Genomic DNA, 14,463 nt, shown 5'->3' with positions numbered 1-14,463 from the left:
TACTGCTGTCATCAAACAGCGTGGCGTGGGGTGGGTCGCCCTCCATGCCCCCCCCCCTCCGACCACCTCCCCCTGCATCCTTTCAGCAGTGGTCTTTCCACCGAGGATGGGTGCCTTGACTTGCTTTTTTTGAAATGTCTTTCTGGTCTGAATATCTGACGATGCCAGCGGTGCGCTAGATACACCTTGCTGGCTATTTAGAGCCAACGTGTTTGTGTCCAGGCAAGCTGCCCCGTGGAGTAACAGGGATACAGACAACTAGGCAAAAAGTTGGGGTGTCTTGACTGCAGTGTTCCTTCCCTTGTCTCACAGCTTCCGTTTTAGGGTTTAGCTGTACCTGTTGCCTCTTCCTCCTCTGCTGGAGAGATGGATGGTTAGATACTTTAAAACCTGAGTGCTTTCTGTGCCTGCCAGCATCTGCCACCGCTCTGTCACTGCTTACCTGCTCTCTCCGTTTGCTCGCAGATCATGCTGAACTCTCTGCACAAGTATGAGCCCAGGATTCATATCGTGCGAGTGGGTGGCCCGCAGCGGATGATCACCAGCCATTCCTTCCCAGAGACCCAATTTATAGCCGTGACAGCCTACCAGAACGAGGAGGTATGCACAGCGGGGAAGAAAGGATGCAAGTACCAGGAGGCTTCAAGTGGCAAAGTGCATGTCAGAGACCAAAATAATGGATCTCGTTTCTCGGTTTTCTGTTCTTTCTGTGCTTCCTTTAAAGCTAAATACAGAAAAGGAAATCGGTGTACGTAAAAGCCCGATGAATGTACAGTAGCACAAAGTTCTGGTTGCTGTTTGTCTCCATATGTACCACAAGTTCATTACAGGAGGGTAATTTGTAAAAGATTCTGCGGGGCAAAGCAAGCGGGGTCAGAAATACAGCCGTCATTTTCAGCCACACAGTGAGATAACTGGACAGGCAGTTTTCAAAACTGGCCTTTCTCTGTTAGCCAAAATGCATGTCTATGTTTAATGAATCTGTAAAGTACTAATATTTCCGAGATGTTTTGATGCCTATTCTGCTCTGTCTTGAAATGTGAAGATTTTTATAGCTCTCTAGTGTGCTACCGTTCTTAGCTGTTTCCTTAGCTGATCAATAAACCCAGGCAATTCGGCCTCTTAGAATTTGGCAGAGGGGCTGAGTCCTAGCCCTCCACTAACACTTCAGACTTTAGGGGGTGTTCACCTGATGTCCGTAGGTTGGTATTATGGGCCTAATCTTATTTCTTCAAAAATCTGTGATTTCACTAACTTCAATGGATAGTCCTAATTTAAATCCTAGTTCTGTGTGCTAATGAATGGTGATACTTAAAGATATTTGTTGTTGTTTTTAGATCACAGCTTTAAAAATCAAATACAATCCGTTTGCAAAGGCATTTCTTGATGCAAAAGAAAGGTGAGAGCTCTTAATTCTAAAGTGTGGATTTTTTTACATAGATTTGCAAAAGCATATTCTTAAGCTAATACACCACGGTTTCTTTTATAGAAGTGATCACAAAGACATGATGGAGGAAGTGGGAGACAACCAGCAGTCTGGGTATTCGCAGCGTACGTTTTCTTTCATTCTGCATCATGAACATAACTTTGATTTCTTCCATGTCATCGATAAAGTTAGGCAAAACTTTCAGAGTGGTGTTGGCTGGCTGGCTTGTTAGTTCCTAGGGAGAATAATATTGCTACTCCTCAGGATTGTGGTTCATGCAGGTTTATGGTTGTAGAAATGTTATGATCTATGCGTGTGCAGTCTGTCTTGCGTTCAAAATCCTTTAATAGAATCTTGCAGTTAACTGCATGTCCAAAAAACCGGCTGCCTATATATACAAGGACAGCAATATTCATATGGATATGGGGACAAAAGTTTACTTCAAAATACAGCAGAAAATTATTGAAATGGTACTTAGGCTTTAAGTACTTTAAGAAAACTAGGGGCATCTGCTAAAAAAGCTTCCTCAGATGAATAAAAAGCATTAGTGTTCTAAGGGTTTCTGTTGTAGCAGATTATTGCCAAAAAATGTCTGCAGCCTATAAAGGTGGGGAAGCTGAGCTGCAGTGGGAATTATTTTGTTTGAGTGAAAATATTTAATTTTTAAGAGTTGTTCTTAGCTGTCTGAGAAACCTCAGAGCTTAGCTGTAGACCAAGACCCCCAAGGAGCAATTTAAACCCAAAGATCACACTAACAATTACTGAGCACACACACTATCTACAGAACAGAGGGTTTAACCATTTCAGTGTTTCCTTACTGTGGGTGTAATTAAGTGGTACTTTTAAAAACACGTTAGCTTTTCTGAGCCGTTGCCTGATTTTCCTTCATCAGATCATTTAAGAAAGCTGTAGAGATCCAGATTTTCCAGCCACCTTGAAACTCTCGTTTCCTTTCCCGCCTGTGCATTTCCTCACCGATTGATTATTGATCTTGTTGCCCTGTGATGCTTTCCCCGCCTGGCTGCATTATGTACCCGTCTTACGAACCTCTCGCTTCCCCACAGTAGGTAGCTGGCTTATTCCCGGGACCGGGGCTCTGTGCCCACCTGCCAATCCTCACCCTCAGTTTGGAGCCCCCCTCTCGCTCTCCCCTGCTCACAGCTGTGAAAGGTACTCATCGCTGAGGAACCACCGTCCTGCCCCCTACCCCAACCCCTACACCCATAGAAACAACTCGCCAAGTAAGTCTGATGTTGCAGCTCTGTAAAAAGATGGGAAATGAGCCGAGGGGTGCGAGCTTTGAGCTGTGGGTGCCTCGAGCGATGCCACAGAAACTGAGGTCGCTCTCTAGCTCAGTTTGCGCAGGGGGCTTGGGGCCAGCGCTGCAAGGAAAGAGGGACGAGGAGTGCGTGTCCCCAGTCTCCTTACGGTGGAAAAACTGAGGGTGTGGAGAACGGTGTCCTGTTGATTGATTAGATTATACTGTGCTGGCTTTGCCTACTGCTTTCGAATTCTTGTAACCAGTAAGCTTAAACTTACTTTGATTTTTTTTTTTTTTTTCCTAAGTTAACTTTGAAAGTGAGGATTTTAATCATTAGTTATAGGCAATAGAATGAAATGAAGAAGTGCTTGTCTGGTTCTGTTAGTGTCCCTTGTTATTAATGCGTCATAACTGGGGGCCTGGTTCTGTCTGTTTTACTCGCCTGTCGCTGTAGTTAACATCCCCGCACTGAGGTTGTTTGCAGTGACTGTGTCACAACCGGATACACGGAAATGAAATGGAACTGATAAACTGCAGAACTATTTAAAAGTCGTGCTTAGAAGTAGCCAGCTTAGAAATAGCACTAAACCTTAAGCCATATGTACCTAAGGAAGAGGAGGGAAAGGCATTTTTAACAGTGATTTTTATTTTATTTTTTCTTTCTTCTGTTAAAAATTTTTGCCCTTCAGCCTGTATGGATATTGAAGGTTCCCATTTAAAAAGAAAAAAATGAAATTTTCTGAATTGTGGAGTAATACACAGGCTTCTAGATGCAGCCTGACCAATCTTGTATATAGCTTCGTCGTTCATTTTAAAGTGGAAAACTAGCTTTCTGTGGGCTTTTCTTGCATCTTGGAAATTTTATGCAAGTTTTGGGACTTGAAACAGAACAAAAGAACAAAACGTCTCCGGTGTTCCTTCATGTTCCTTGGTCCTCAGCAAGGAACCTCTGCTCCTTCCCTTAGCCAGCTGCCACAGCAGCTCCTTTCTCGCTATGGGTGGCTGTAGAGGATTCCCTTATAGCTTCCTAGTGCCTCTGCCGTGCTGGCCAGCCAGTTTTGGTCGCAAGCCGAGTAGTCTAAGCCACAGTCCAATCACTCCTCTGCCTAAGGCAGACTTCAGAGCCCATGGTGGCATGCTCAGCTCAAAACTGGGATGTGTGGTCCAGCACTGCGCTTGTTATCCAGCCCTGCCAGGCTGTTACTGCCAGCGTAGATGATGGAGATGAAGAAGGTGCCCTGGAAGAGTGATTGGGATAGTGTAAGCAAGGAGCCTGCCTCTTCCCACTGACCGAATGAGGAAGCATGGGATGAATTAGCAGGTGGTATGAAGACAGCTTTTTGGCCACAGGTCCTTCATAGAAATAAGACTTTGCAGCTCTAAGTTGAGCGAAACAACACATTGGCAGGGGCATGCCAGTGAAAGTGTAAACTTGACACAACTGGTAGCTGACTTCATTTTTCTGTGTGTGTGTGAAGTTTGGTTTTTTGCAAGGCAGTAGTGGGGAGGGTGGTTTAAAGCTATACATTTTATTTGAATACAAGATTGGTCTAATTCTGCTGTGTTTAAGTGCTCGCTTGTTTTCTCAGCAGCCTATGCCGATAACTCCTCTGCCTGCCTTTCCATGCTGCAGTCCCATGACAACTGGTCTTCTCTAGGAGTTCCCACACACACGACGATGCTGCCCATGAGTCACAGCACTGGCACAGCTACCAGCTCCAGGTAGGAGTCCATCCCTCGGCAGCCCTCAAATCACTGTATTGATACTTCCTAGGAAGAGAAGGCTGAATGAAAAAGGAGGTAAAGAGTCACCAGCAAATGAGAAATCCTTATGGCCATGTGTGGCTCATTGGCTATCGGGGGCGGCGGGGGGGGGGAGGGCACAGCACTGAGAAGGACTATTTACAAGGAAGGGATTGAAGAAACAGACAAAACTTTTTTTTTTTTTTTTTTTTTTTTTTTTTTTTTTTTTTTTTACATTTTGGCTTTGGAAATGTAGCTACTTGCAACAGTGATATTTGATAGATAAAGGATTGCAAATCACTTAGACAAGCACCCATTGACTTTGAGGATGCGCTTTTAAGCCTCGTCTCATTTTGCTCTTAAACTTTCTAAACAACATTTTGCTTATTTTTGACCTGTTTCCTTTTAGCCAGTCACTGCTTTCCCATCCATCTCCACAAACCCTTGTTCTGCTACAAACGAAGGGGCAGTGAACCACAGTGTGGAGAAGGAGCAAGCGGCTGGGGCAGTAATTCTTTACTTGAGCATTGCCACAGAAGCCAGCATAGTGTAGGATTATAAGCTTGGTGAAAACCTTTGCCATTTTGTGATCATATAAATCCATCTTTTTTCCTCTTTGTACTTTTTATCTTAATTAAACTTTTGGATCCTTTAGCAGAGATTTAGTTTACAGTCAGTCCCCCGGAGCTAAACTTGCAAATTCAAAGAAATACAGATAAGGTGGTAAAATCTTTGCTGTTAACCACAGAGGGCTGAGGTTCTCAGAAATTCACATTTACCACTCTGCTTATGGAAAGCCTTTTATTTGAACCATGCACACAGACACTTAGCTATTAATCACAGTATATACTATTACCCAGTATAAAATAACTGTATTATTGAACATAAGTTTAGTCCTGAACACATATTAAGGAAGTAAACAGGTTCTCCTAGCGCTTCTTTCCATGTCTGGCCCCCAGGATGTGTATCTGGAAGGTTGCAAAGTCCACTGAGTTTCAGTTGCTGCGCTAAGACTTGTCCCCCAGAACTGGAACTGTGGGGCCTCAAGGAAAGCATTTTTTCCATCCCTTTTGTCTAAGCCCCTATTTGTCAAGTAGAGAAGAATATTTATCTTTTTTGCTAAACTGCTTGGGATTGATAGGTAGAAGGCACAATGTAGTATTACACAGCAGGACTGAACCTTTTCTCATAGTGTTTCTCTTGAATCAGCTTATTTCTTTTAATTCGTTATGTGTGTTTGCACATATGTGTGCGTGTGTATCCATACCCAGAGGAGAGGGAGAGTGGAGGCTGTAGTGTCAGTGACAAGGCTTTTTTTCCTTTAAAGGAAGCTACTACTTTCTGTAGTATCCGTGCAATCTGCAGCCATCGATCCAGCTCTTCTCCTTCTAACGTGAGAGGATGAACAAGGTCCGAGGAGGGCTGAATGGCTGTCTGGAGGCATCTGTCCCTCTCTGACTACAGAGGCACACCGGGGGGAGTAGGGCTTTGACAGACTCATGGCAATGGATTTAAACCTGTCTGGGTCCAACAGCTGTCATGTCCCAGCCACCTCCATCATGTGGCTTTCCCGTGAGGAAAGGGTATGGCATGGCTCAGGAATCTGCGTGCAAACCTCTGCATTTTTCAGGCTCGCCTGTTTGTTTCTCAGCTTGGCCGCAAATTTGCTAACCTACCCAGTGCTGGACCTGCTTTAGGGAAAAGGGGGAGGTTAGATTTATTGGTAGGGTGCCATGAACGTGACCTCCTGCCTGGGGGTCCTTCCTACCTCCCAGTGGCTGGGGGAGCTTCCTAAAGAAATTCACTGTCTCCAGCAAGCGAACCCAGCCTGGGAGCTGCGCTGTGGCTCGAGCAACTGCCAGCATATATATATGACTCTAGTGCCTGCTGGCACTATATATATATAACCTATATATATATAACCTATTTTATTTATCACCTTCCCTCTTCCAGCCAGTACCCTAACTTATGGTCTGTGAGTAACAGCACCATCACGCCAGTGTCTCAGTCGAGCGGGATGTCCAACGGCCTGAGCTCCCAGTTCTTGCGTGGCTCTCCAGCGCACTACACTGCCCTTCCGCACCCAGCGGCCGCCGCCACCTCTGCCTCCCCCCTGTACGACGGCGGGGCGCCCCCGGCCCTCCCCGACAGCCAGTATGATGCCTCCGCACATGCCAGGCTAGCATCCACGTGGACGCCTGTCACCCCCCCTTCCATGTAAACCCAGACCTTCTCCTAGGAGACAGACTTTTTAGCTACTGCATTACTTTAAATGCTTGATCCTCAAGGAAGAGAAAAAGGAGGCATGAAGTAAATTACGGACAAAGCACCTGCACTGCTTTGCGTAGAGCATCTACATTATACCTCTTATAGTGAACAGTGCATCACTGACTTCACGTGGAGTTTACAAATCTGGTGAGCGTGCAATTCTGAGAGCAGATTCACTGCTTTTAATCTTTTTTTCCTTTTTTTTTTTTTTAATTTTAAGTTTGATAGACCTAAGTTTTAAGATTTTTACTTAGATTCCAAATTTCTCAGTGTTCTGATGTATTTTGGACCTGAAGTTTGGCATCATTCTTGACTAAGTTACTCCTAACTGTTTTTCAGTTAATTTTTTTAATGGTAAACTTAGCTATAGTCGTGAGAAGACTTTTATTAACCGTCTAGTTAGAAGCATTCTGAAATATGCACAAATGTAGCTGAGGAGTAAAGTTTTTGGAAAATCATGTGCACTAGCACGTATTTGCCTCACAAATACGTTGTGTTCTTAACTGTATGCTTAATTCCTTGCTGCTGAATTGATGTCGAGACAATCTGCAAGAACTATATTCTTCTTAATAAATGCAGTATTAATGTTTGGTTTAAATTGTTTTACCCAAAAGACTCCTTTTAGAGGTAACTTTTGCTGTTTGATCATACAGATTTCAAATACCTGTCAGCTTAGCTAAACATCTCATTTCAAACAGCCAGTGTCTAACAAGGAGCCCTACACAAAATCTTTTCGAGGCATTGAAAAACATCACTGTTTTTTGCGTTTTGTTATGTTTTGTTTTTTTATGGTCTCTGGCTCAGGCCTTAAGGGAGGGGATTCGACACCTGGAGAATCATTCTAATTTATTTTATTTCAATATTGTACTCTGTTGATCTATATTTATTATTTGGTAAGTTACAACTTTATTTTCTACATGTTAAGGTGTGTAAATAATCCCTTGACCTACAGTGTACTCTTTTAAAGACAATCATACGTGGGATATGTCACCCAATGGCACGTTGAACAGCATGGATGTAAGTAGTTAACTTACTGTAAGAGGGAAAGCTCTAGTTACCAATCATTTGGGGGAAAAGTGCAGATATACTAAGCTTTAAAATACACTGACTGTTTGACTTGCTGGAAAGATCAGGTCTGGATAAAATACTTCCTTCAGGACCGCTGTTAAGTAATACGATCCAAGTTTCTGATGCAGGCTAACCCAAAACATTGGCTCAAAGCGTGCCCTTGGACATATCTTTCTCCCACTGACTCTGGCAAGTATATATACTGAGGAAAGCGAAATGTTTTGCATAAGCCATAATAAATAACTTTTATAATGAAGTGCCTAGTATAGCGAAGCAAAATTCTATACCAGGGAATTCCTTAAATAACTCATCGATGTGTGCTCATGTGCTACAGTGGCAGCTTTAAGATGAAAAAGCAAATATTTGCCACCATTTTGGTCTCTTTGGCACCCTGTGGGCAGGATCCTGCACCTAGAAAGACTTTGGCAGGGCTTTCTCCCTGCAGAAGGATTTGCGTGCAACAGCGGGCTGCGGTCTCCCGGAGGTACTCCAGCAGGAGACGGTGCCAGAAGCAGGCGGCTGCGTGACTGCGTTCTCTGTCGATATGTAAATACTGATCTAAGCGCTCCTATTTTATTGTGAAGGTAAATTGTGTAAATGATGTAAGTGCATTATTATTTAGACTACTTTGTAGAAATTAGCAACATATTGTGAGGGGTTTTTTTACTTGTATTTTGGAAGCATAATTTAAATTTAAAAAAAAAAGTAAAGATTCTTAAATAAACCTCAAGCTTAATTTTCAGTTTGTGGGGGGGGTGGTGGGAAAGGTGAAAAAAAATGCACACCAGACATATTGAACCTATAATACCTTCCATGTAGTGGTTTCACAAATGGTTCCTGCTGCGCAGCGGCTTCCGGCCGTGGGCGAAGGGTCAGAGAGTTCTTCATAACCAAATTAATGATTATTTAGTCGGTAAACCCTTGACTGACTGGTGGTCAGAGCTGGCAGCTGCAGCTGGTGTTTGATGAAAACTCTATTCCCACAGTGACCGATTTGTAGGGTAAATGCTGGAGGTGGAGGCAAGCCTGGCAGCTGCTGTGTTCTACCTCGATATTCAGAAACACACTTGAAAATCTGGTTACACACATGGAGTAATAAATGCCTGACTGCTGCCTGGTATGCTCAGCCACTGGAGGAGTGATCTAGCACTATGGTGACTGCGCATGGAGCTGAAAACGCAAATGTCACCTCTGAGAGCTGACGTGGTCAGTGGAGGAGCCCAGCTCACGTCGTGGAGGGAACCAGCTTTGCCCCAGAGCAATTCCCTCAGAGCAGGCACAGGGGAAGAGGGTGATCAAAAGGGACCCGTAAAGCGTGAGAGAGGTGCTAGGTCCAGGGCTGCAAGATGTCCCTTTGCATGGCCCCTGGTGGGCAGCCCAGTGGGGGGCTGTCTTTGCTCCAAAGAGGCTTGTGTGGTGGACAGCTCACAGCTGCTGCCCAGCACAGAGGTCAGTGGTTCCTCAGGGTCTTGTAGAGCTTGTGCTGAAGAAACAATTGCCATGTCCATGCGGATAAAAATAGTTTCTCCATCTGTTTATTTGGCTGGGGCTCGCTGAATTAACCCACTTACAGCCAGCAGGAAGTTTCCAATGGCTGGAAGATCATGTGATGTAAACCCGCGGGCTGATCTCTGGACTGTGAGAGTTCAGTTCTCAGTGTGAGGGAACTGTTCTATCTGGTAAGCAACCTTGGCAACATCACATGGGTAACTTCTCTGCTGGTCAATATCTGCATACTTGCTTTAGGTCTTGAACCAAAAGCAGATTACCATTAAAATAAATTAATTACCATTAAAAGATTTCTGAGCCTGAAGAATAAGCACGCACACATACACACACACAAGGCCTGCATAGATGCAGCACTGTACATCTCCAGGCAGCTCAATGCTGGTATCAGATAGATCTTACCTAATTGGCTTTTTTGGTGTGGGTTGTTTTTTGTTTTTTTTTCTCTCCTCTCATACTTTCAAATTAAAGAAACCGAAGCCTTTCATGCCACTGAACCCAAGTTGCAGGTTGCTTTAAAGCAGACTTAGCATTTCAACCTCTATCTTTTCACACCTGCTCTGCCACCGTCTTCCTCCTGAACTGTGCTGCTTCTCTTTCATGTGGCCAAGCGGCCATCGAAGGCACCTCAGACTCATCTTAAATACTGTCGGGGTTGTAGTTGCTGGAGGAGCTGGGCAGTCAGACCCAGATGACTCTACAAATACTCAAGCCACCATGAAAACCACGTGGACTGTGTGTGACTCAACTGGAGAGGCTTTTCTCACCTGTGGGCTCATGACAGCAGCGCCGCGCTGTGCTCCCCCCCGCCAGCACGCTCCTGGGGCTGGTGGCGGAGGCGAGGCGGAGGCATGAACGTACCCGACATTTCCAAATGCTGAGGAAGGCTGGTGTGAGACGGCTCACCTCAGCCGGCCCGCTGACGAGCGGGGCTGTGTGGTTTCCCTGCACCATCTCCACTGTGGCTCTTTGCCATTCTGTCACCAAGCCGCACGCCAGACAGACACTGGGGCTAGAGATGACTGCGAGGCTGGGAGAGGCCCAAATGCTCAAAAGCCATCAGTAAATGATCAGGACTCTCAGGAAACCTATATTGTTTACCATCTCAGCATGTTAATGCTTTTTTTCCTTTCTTGATTTTACTTTGGGTAATGAATAGTTGCCAGACGAAAAAAACTAGGTAGACCCTTCAGCCCTGTTGCACAAGAAATGTGTTGCTCTGTCTGCAAAAGCCATGTGAATACTCTGTCCCACGCAGGAGTAAAATGTGAGACTGGGTGTTCCCACACTTGTCTCCAGCCTGACTCTTCCCCAAAGACACTACCCAGTATGATCACACAGCTCACTGCAATTCAAATTTCAAGCCAATCAAGGCTTTTTCTCCTCCTCTTTTATGGATGGCACAGTTATAATAATGTTAATATACTTTTGATGTTGCACTTCCGATGTGTTTCTGAGCCCTTTCTCCCAAGGCACCATGCAGGGTGGTACTGCATGTATATGACCAGAGGAATGAATATCCTCCTAGAGATGGCTGGCTGTACTTGCTGGGCAAGCACCTTGCAGCTTTTCTTGATGCCCTCTCTTCTCCCAGTTTTGCTGTACTGCATAAGTAGGTTACTGTTTCTTGATACTAGTAAACTAATTGACTGCCTCAGTCAGTCCATCAACGCCAATAATTCCTCTGTGGTATGCAATTATCAGACTCACACTGCATAGAGTTGGAAGGGGCCTCCTGAATCCATTTCCTTATCTACAGACCATCCCCTCACCAAGACCTTTCAGGATGGCACCAGGATTTGTCTCAAAACTAGTTGGTGAGACTTTGGAGAGGTTTCTGCTGTGTCTGTGGCAAGTGGTGCTGCTTCCTTTCTTGGGAGATTGTTGCAGTCCCCTCGCTTCTCAATGCTTATGAGCTATCTTTTAATTGCCAGCTGAAATGTATCTATAATCATCTTATGACTATCAGTTCTTGAGCCAAAACCTACTCCCAGCTTAAATAGTACTTCTCCCTTGGTAGTGTTTAAGCTGATATGTATCATTAGGCAGTGATTGCTCTGCCTCGCTTTTGATGATAGGTTATAAAACCCCCTCTCTTCTTCTTGGGTAGCTTTCCCTCTCCTCCTGGCCCCCTGTGCCTGTATGGCTCCATGAGAGCCATGAATGTGCTGCTTCCCTCTATGTGCTGAAACTAGCCCTTTTGATACCTTTGAAACCCACATTTTCATTATCTAGAGTTACATCAGTGATTGACCGGTCACAGTGATCCAAGATCTTCTTTAGCTATTGTTTGCTGATGTGCCCCCATTTTTTTGACAGAAAGTATTATTATTAGTCTCTTGACTATGCCTTTGCCCTTGTGCTATTCAGTTTTATTCCACTTCCATTGCTCCCCAGTTGTTCAGTTTGCCATGTGAGATATCTCCATTCTCCTCTGCATTAATGACATCTCTCAATCTCAGATGTCCAGCAGATTTTGTAAATGATCTCTACATTTTTTGGACTAAGTCTAATAAAATTGCTAAACCAAGACCGGTCCAAGTCCTCTGCTAGCAGTCTTTGTCTAACCTGGCGCTTCCTCAATATCTGTGCCCTTACCTTGCCTGTAACTCACTTGCTAATCTCCATTTGTGATTTAAGAGAACAGTCTCAGCCCTGTGTGGATGGGGACAGCAGCTGCCCCGCTGGCAGTCTGGTCACCTGTGAGGGCCAGAGCTAAGAGGGAGAAACGGTACCCTCCCCGCAAAGTTCTGCAGCCTGGCCCTGGCCCTGTCCATGGCACAGGAGGTTCAGTGGGTTGGAGAGGAGCTGCGACATCTTAGTGCTTCAACTGAAGCCAGGTAAAGATAAACTCACAGGCCATACCGGTTTCCATTTCCATCCCTCTCCTTCATTATCTTTTCTTTCAAAATTCGTAGCCAAGCCATTTGTTCTGGAAGATGAACCTCCGAAGGTCTGTCATGTGCAAGTGTGTCTCTGCAGGTCTTGGCCTTGCTCAAGCTGCTTCTTTCCCCTGCCTCATAAAACACCCCCCCCAACACCTGCTCTTTGCTAAATGTGCAACACCAGGCCTGAGCTGAGGAATAAATGTTTGCTGCTGGGTCATGATTTCAAGTTCCCAAATTCTGGAAGAGAAATAATGTGTTTATTCCCCACGTTCCAGTACACTCACCTGCTCAAGCTTCATTTGCATTCGAGAGGTGACCATTCCCAAGCCTCAGCTCCCATTAGCTTTTCTGCCTTTGCCTCCACCTTATACCTCCTCCTCCTCACTGAGAACAAGCAGGCTGATGAACGCTCATGAAAAGAAATCCTCTATTACCCTTAATTTCCATCCTGCTCTAATGGCACAGCAACCCTGCTTCTCTCTCTTCCCCTGTGCACGTGGGCTGTGGGCTTCTCTGGTCCTTACCCCTGGCAGAGGGTAAAGCAAGGTGGAGCGTGACAGGTTTTCAGCACTTGAGCTCTCTAAATATTAAGTGACTTCTCCTTGGAATGTCATTCAAGGCTCAAGGTATGTAGGTCAGTATGGGGAGAGTTATGCAGTTTACACAGGCAACCTGGAAAAACCCACTTGCGGCATGGGCAGAAGCTTGGAGAAGCCTAACAGGACACTTGGGAAGGAAATGAGAACGTTTAGCAGCTCATGAACAAGATCTGCCCATTTGTTCTTATCTGTGATCTAGGATCCCTTACTATTTATGCAGGGGCTGGCGTGCAAGCTGGACAGCCTGTGACCCATTACAAAAGGCCTGATGGCCCACGGAGCTGGCACACAAGTGGCACTGACCTACCTCACGGCTGGCCTGCCCCTGTGGGGAGGGAGGAGACCAGGCAAGGGAAGCTAACTTGGGTGGGCACAGGTGGGGCTTATGGAGCAGGCGGGGCTGGCTGATTGTGTGGGAGGCTGATTTGCTACTGGGGAAAAGAGGGAACTGCAGATATATTTGGGACATGCAGGATGATGGTGAGTCTGCCCTTTATCTTAGGAGCAGCCAGCCTGGAGCTTGCAGGTAGGTGCAGAGGAAATCTCTGGGCTGGCGTTATGCTGTAGGGTGGATGGTGCTGGGAGGAATGAGCTGCTGTGGGCTGGTGAGGTTTTGTCAGTGTGTGTTCCTGGGCTAGAGATGCTGCTTGGCTGTATTCCTGTGATGGGGTGGCCAGGAGAGCCTGCAGGTTGGTCCTGTGTGGATGTCTTACAGCTCAGCCTCTAGAGGGGCAGCTTGCCACAGTGCAGCCTTGATGCTTGCTAATGTACTTAACTAGTGGTTGTTTCTGTCAAGAAGCTTGTGGTCTGGAAAGGTAAAGCCTTCAAGAGCTTTGCTGTAGGCATCTCTTGCCTCTGGGGTGGAGAAAATGCTTATTCTTCTGCCTTTCCTAGTAACAGGGAGGCAGTGGTGAGACTGGTGCTGCTTGACCTGCCAGTGCTGGGGAGGAAGGGGTATCCCCAGTGAAGGGGAACTGGCTGGTAACTGGGACCTGGAGACCCTGCCCTCCTTTAAAGAAACAAACTTTTCTCAGTGTCAGAAAACTCTGATGCCTCCCAGAAGAAGAGGTTTCTCTAAGAGGAGCTGAAACTGGCTAGTAGATTCTCTTAGCTTTGGCTTAACTTCGTGAATTTAATGTTAGATTCAAGGTGGCTGCCACGAGTTACCCTGCGCAATCACTGGCACTGTTTTGCAAAAGGTTTTGGCTTGTTGTTGTGTTCAGTTCTGGACACCATACTGAACGTGTACAACCTAATTTCTTGATGTGTTTTGCCATCTTTCACCTTAATGCAACACTAGTAATAGTAATTTTGAAACTTTAATCATTCTGAGAACTTCCCACATGAAAGCCTGTTTCAATACACTAGAAACTGTGTCCCCTGCTGTGTTCTCTGCCTGAATTTATGCCCAAAGGTGTATGGTCTGTGTGAGATGCAATTGTAATACTTGTAACCTGGGACAGCTGTGTGTTCTGGTTGCCCCTCTCTTACTAATATATGGATGGTTCATATGAGTTTCCATCACCTTGCCACTTCTTTGCCTAGATATACGTTGACTATGGTGGGTGGGAGGGAAAAGACAGAAATTTCCACTCGCCCCAGCAGTAGGATTTTGCATTTCCTGTAGTTAACTTATGTCTCTACAAAATCAAATGCAGTGTTACCATCGGGGTGAGTGGAAACTTCTGGCTTCTTCCTGTTCCT

At 45.4% G+C, this 14,463-nt stretch overlaps 1 protein-coding gene across 1 annotated transcript in view; it reads left to right on the top strand.

Annotated features, from left to right (window-relative positions):
• TBXT (T-box transcription factor T) overlaps positions 1–6,651 on the top strand; it is a 29,052-nt gene extending 22,401 nt beyond the window's left edge. The window contains exons 4-9 of the mRNA XM_009641062.1: positions 466–600; positions 1,338–1,399; positions 1,490–1,551; positions 2,491–2,667; positions 4,277–4,409; positions 6,384–6,651. Of these exons, the coding sequence (XP_009639357.1) occupies positions 466–600; positions 1,338–1,399; positions 1,490–1,551; positions 2,491–2,667; positions 4,277–4,409; positions 6,384–6,651 (837 nt within the window). The remainder of the gene's footprint in view (positions 1–465; positions 601–1,337; positions 1,400–1,489; positions 1,552–2,490; positions 2,668–4,276; positions 4,410–6,383) is intronic.
• Positions 6,652–14,463: the final 7,812 nt, after the last annotated feature.

The sequence above is a fragment of the Egretta garzetta genome, unplaced genomic scaffold (genome assembly GCF_000687185.1).
Source record: "Egretta garzetta isolate BGI_Z169 unplaced genomic scaffold, ASM68718v1 scaffold676, whole genome shotgun sequence".
Classification (NCBI taxonomy): Eukaryota; Metazoa; Chordata; class Aves; order Pelecaniformes; family Ardeidae; genus Egretta; species Egretta garzetta.
The sequence above is the reverse complement of the archived record's forward strand: the minus strand, read 5'-3'. Positions and strand labels throughout refer to the sequence as shown.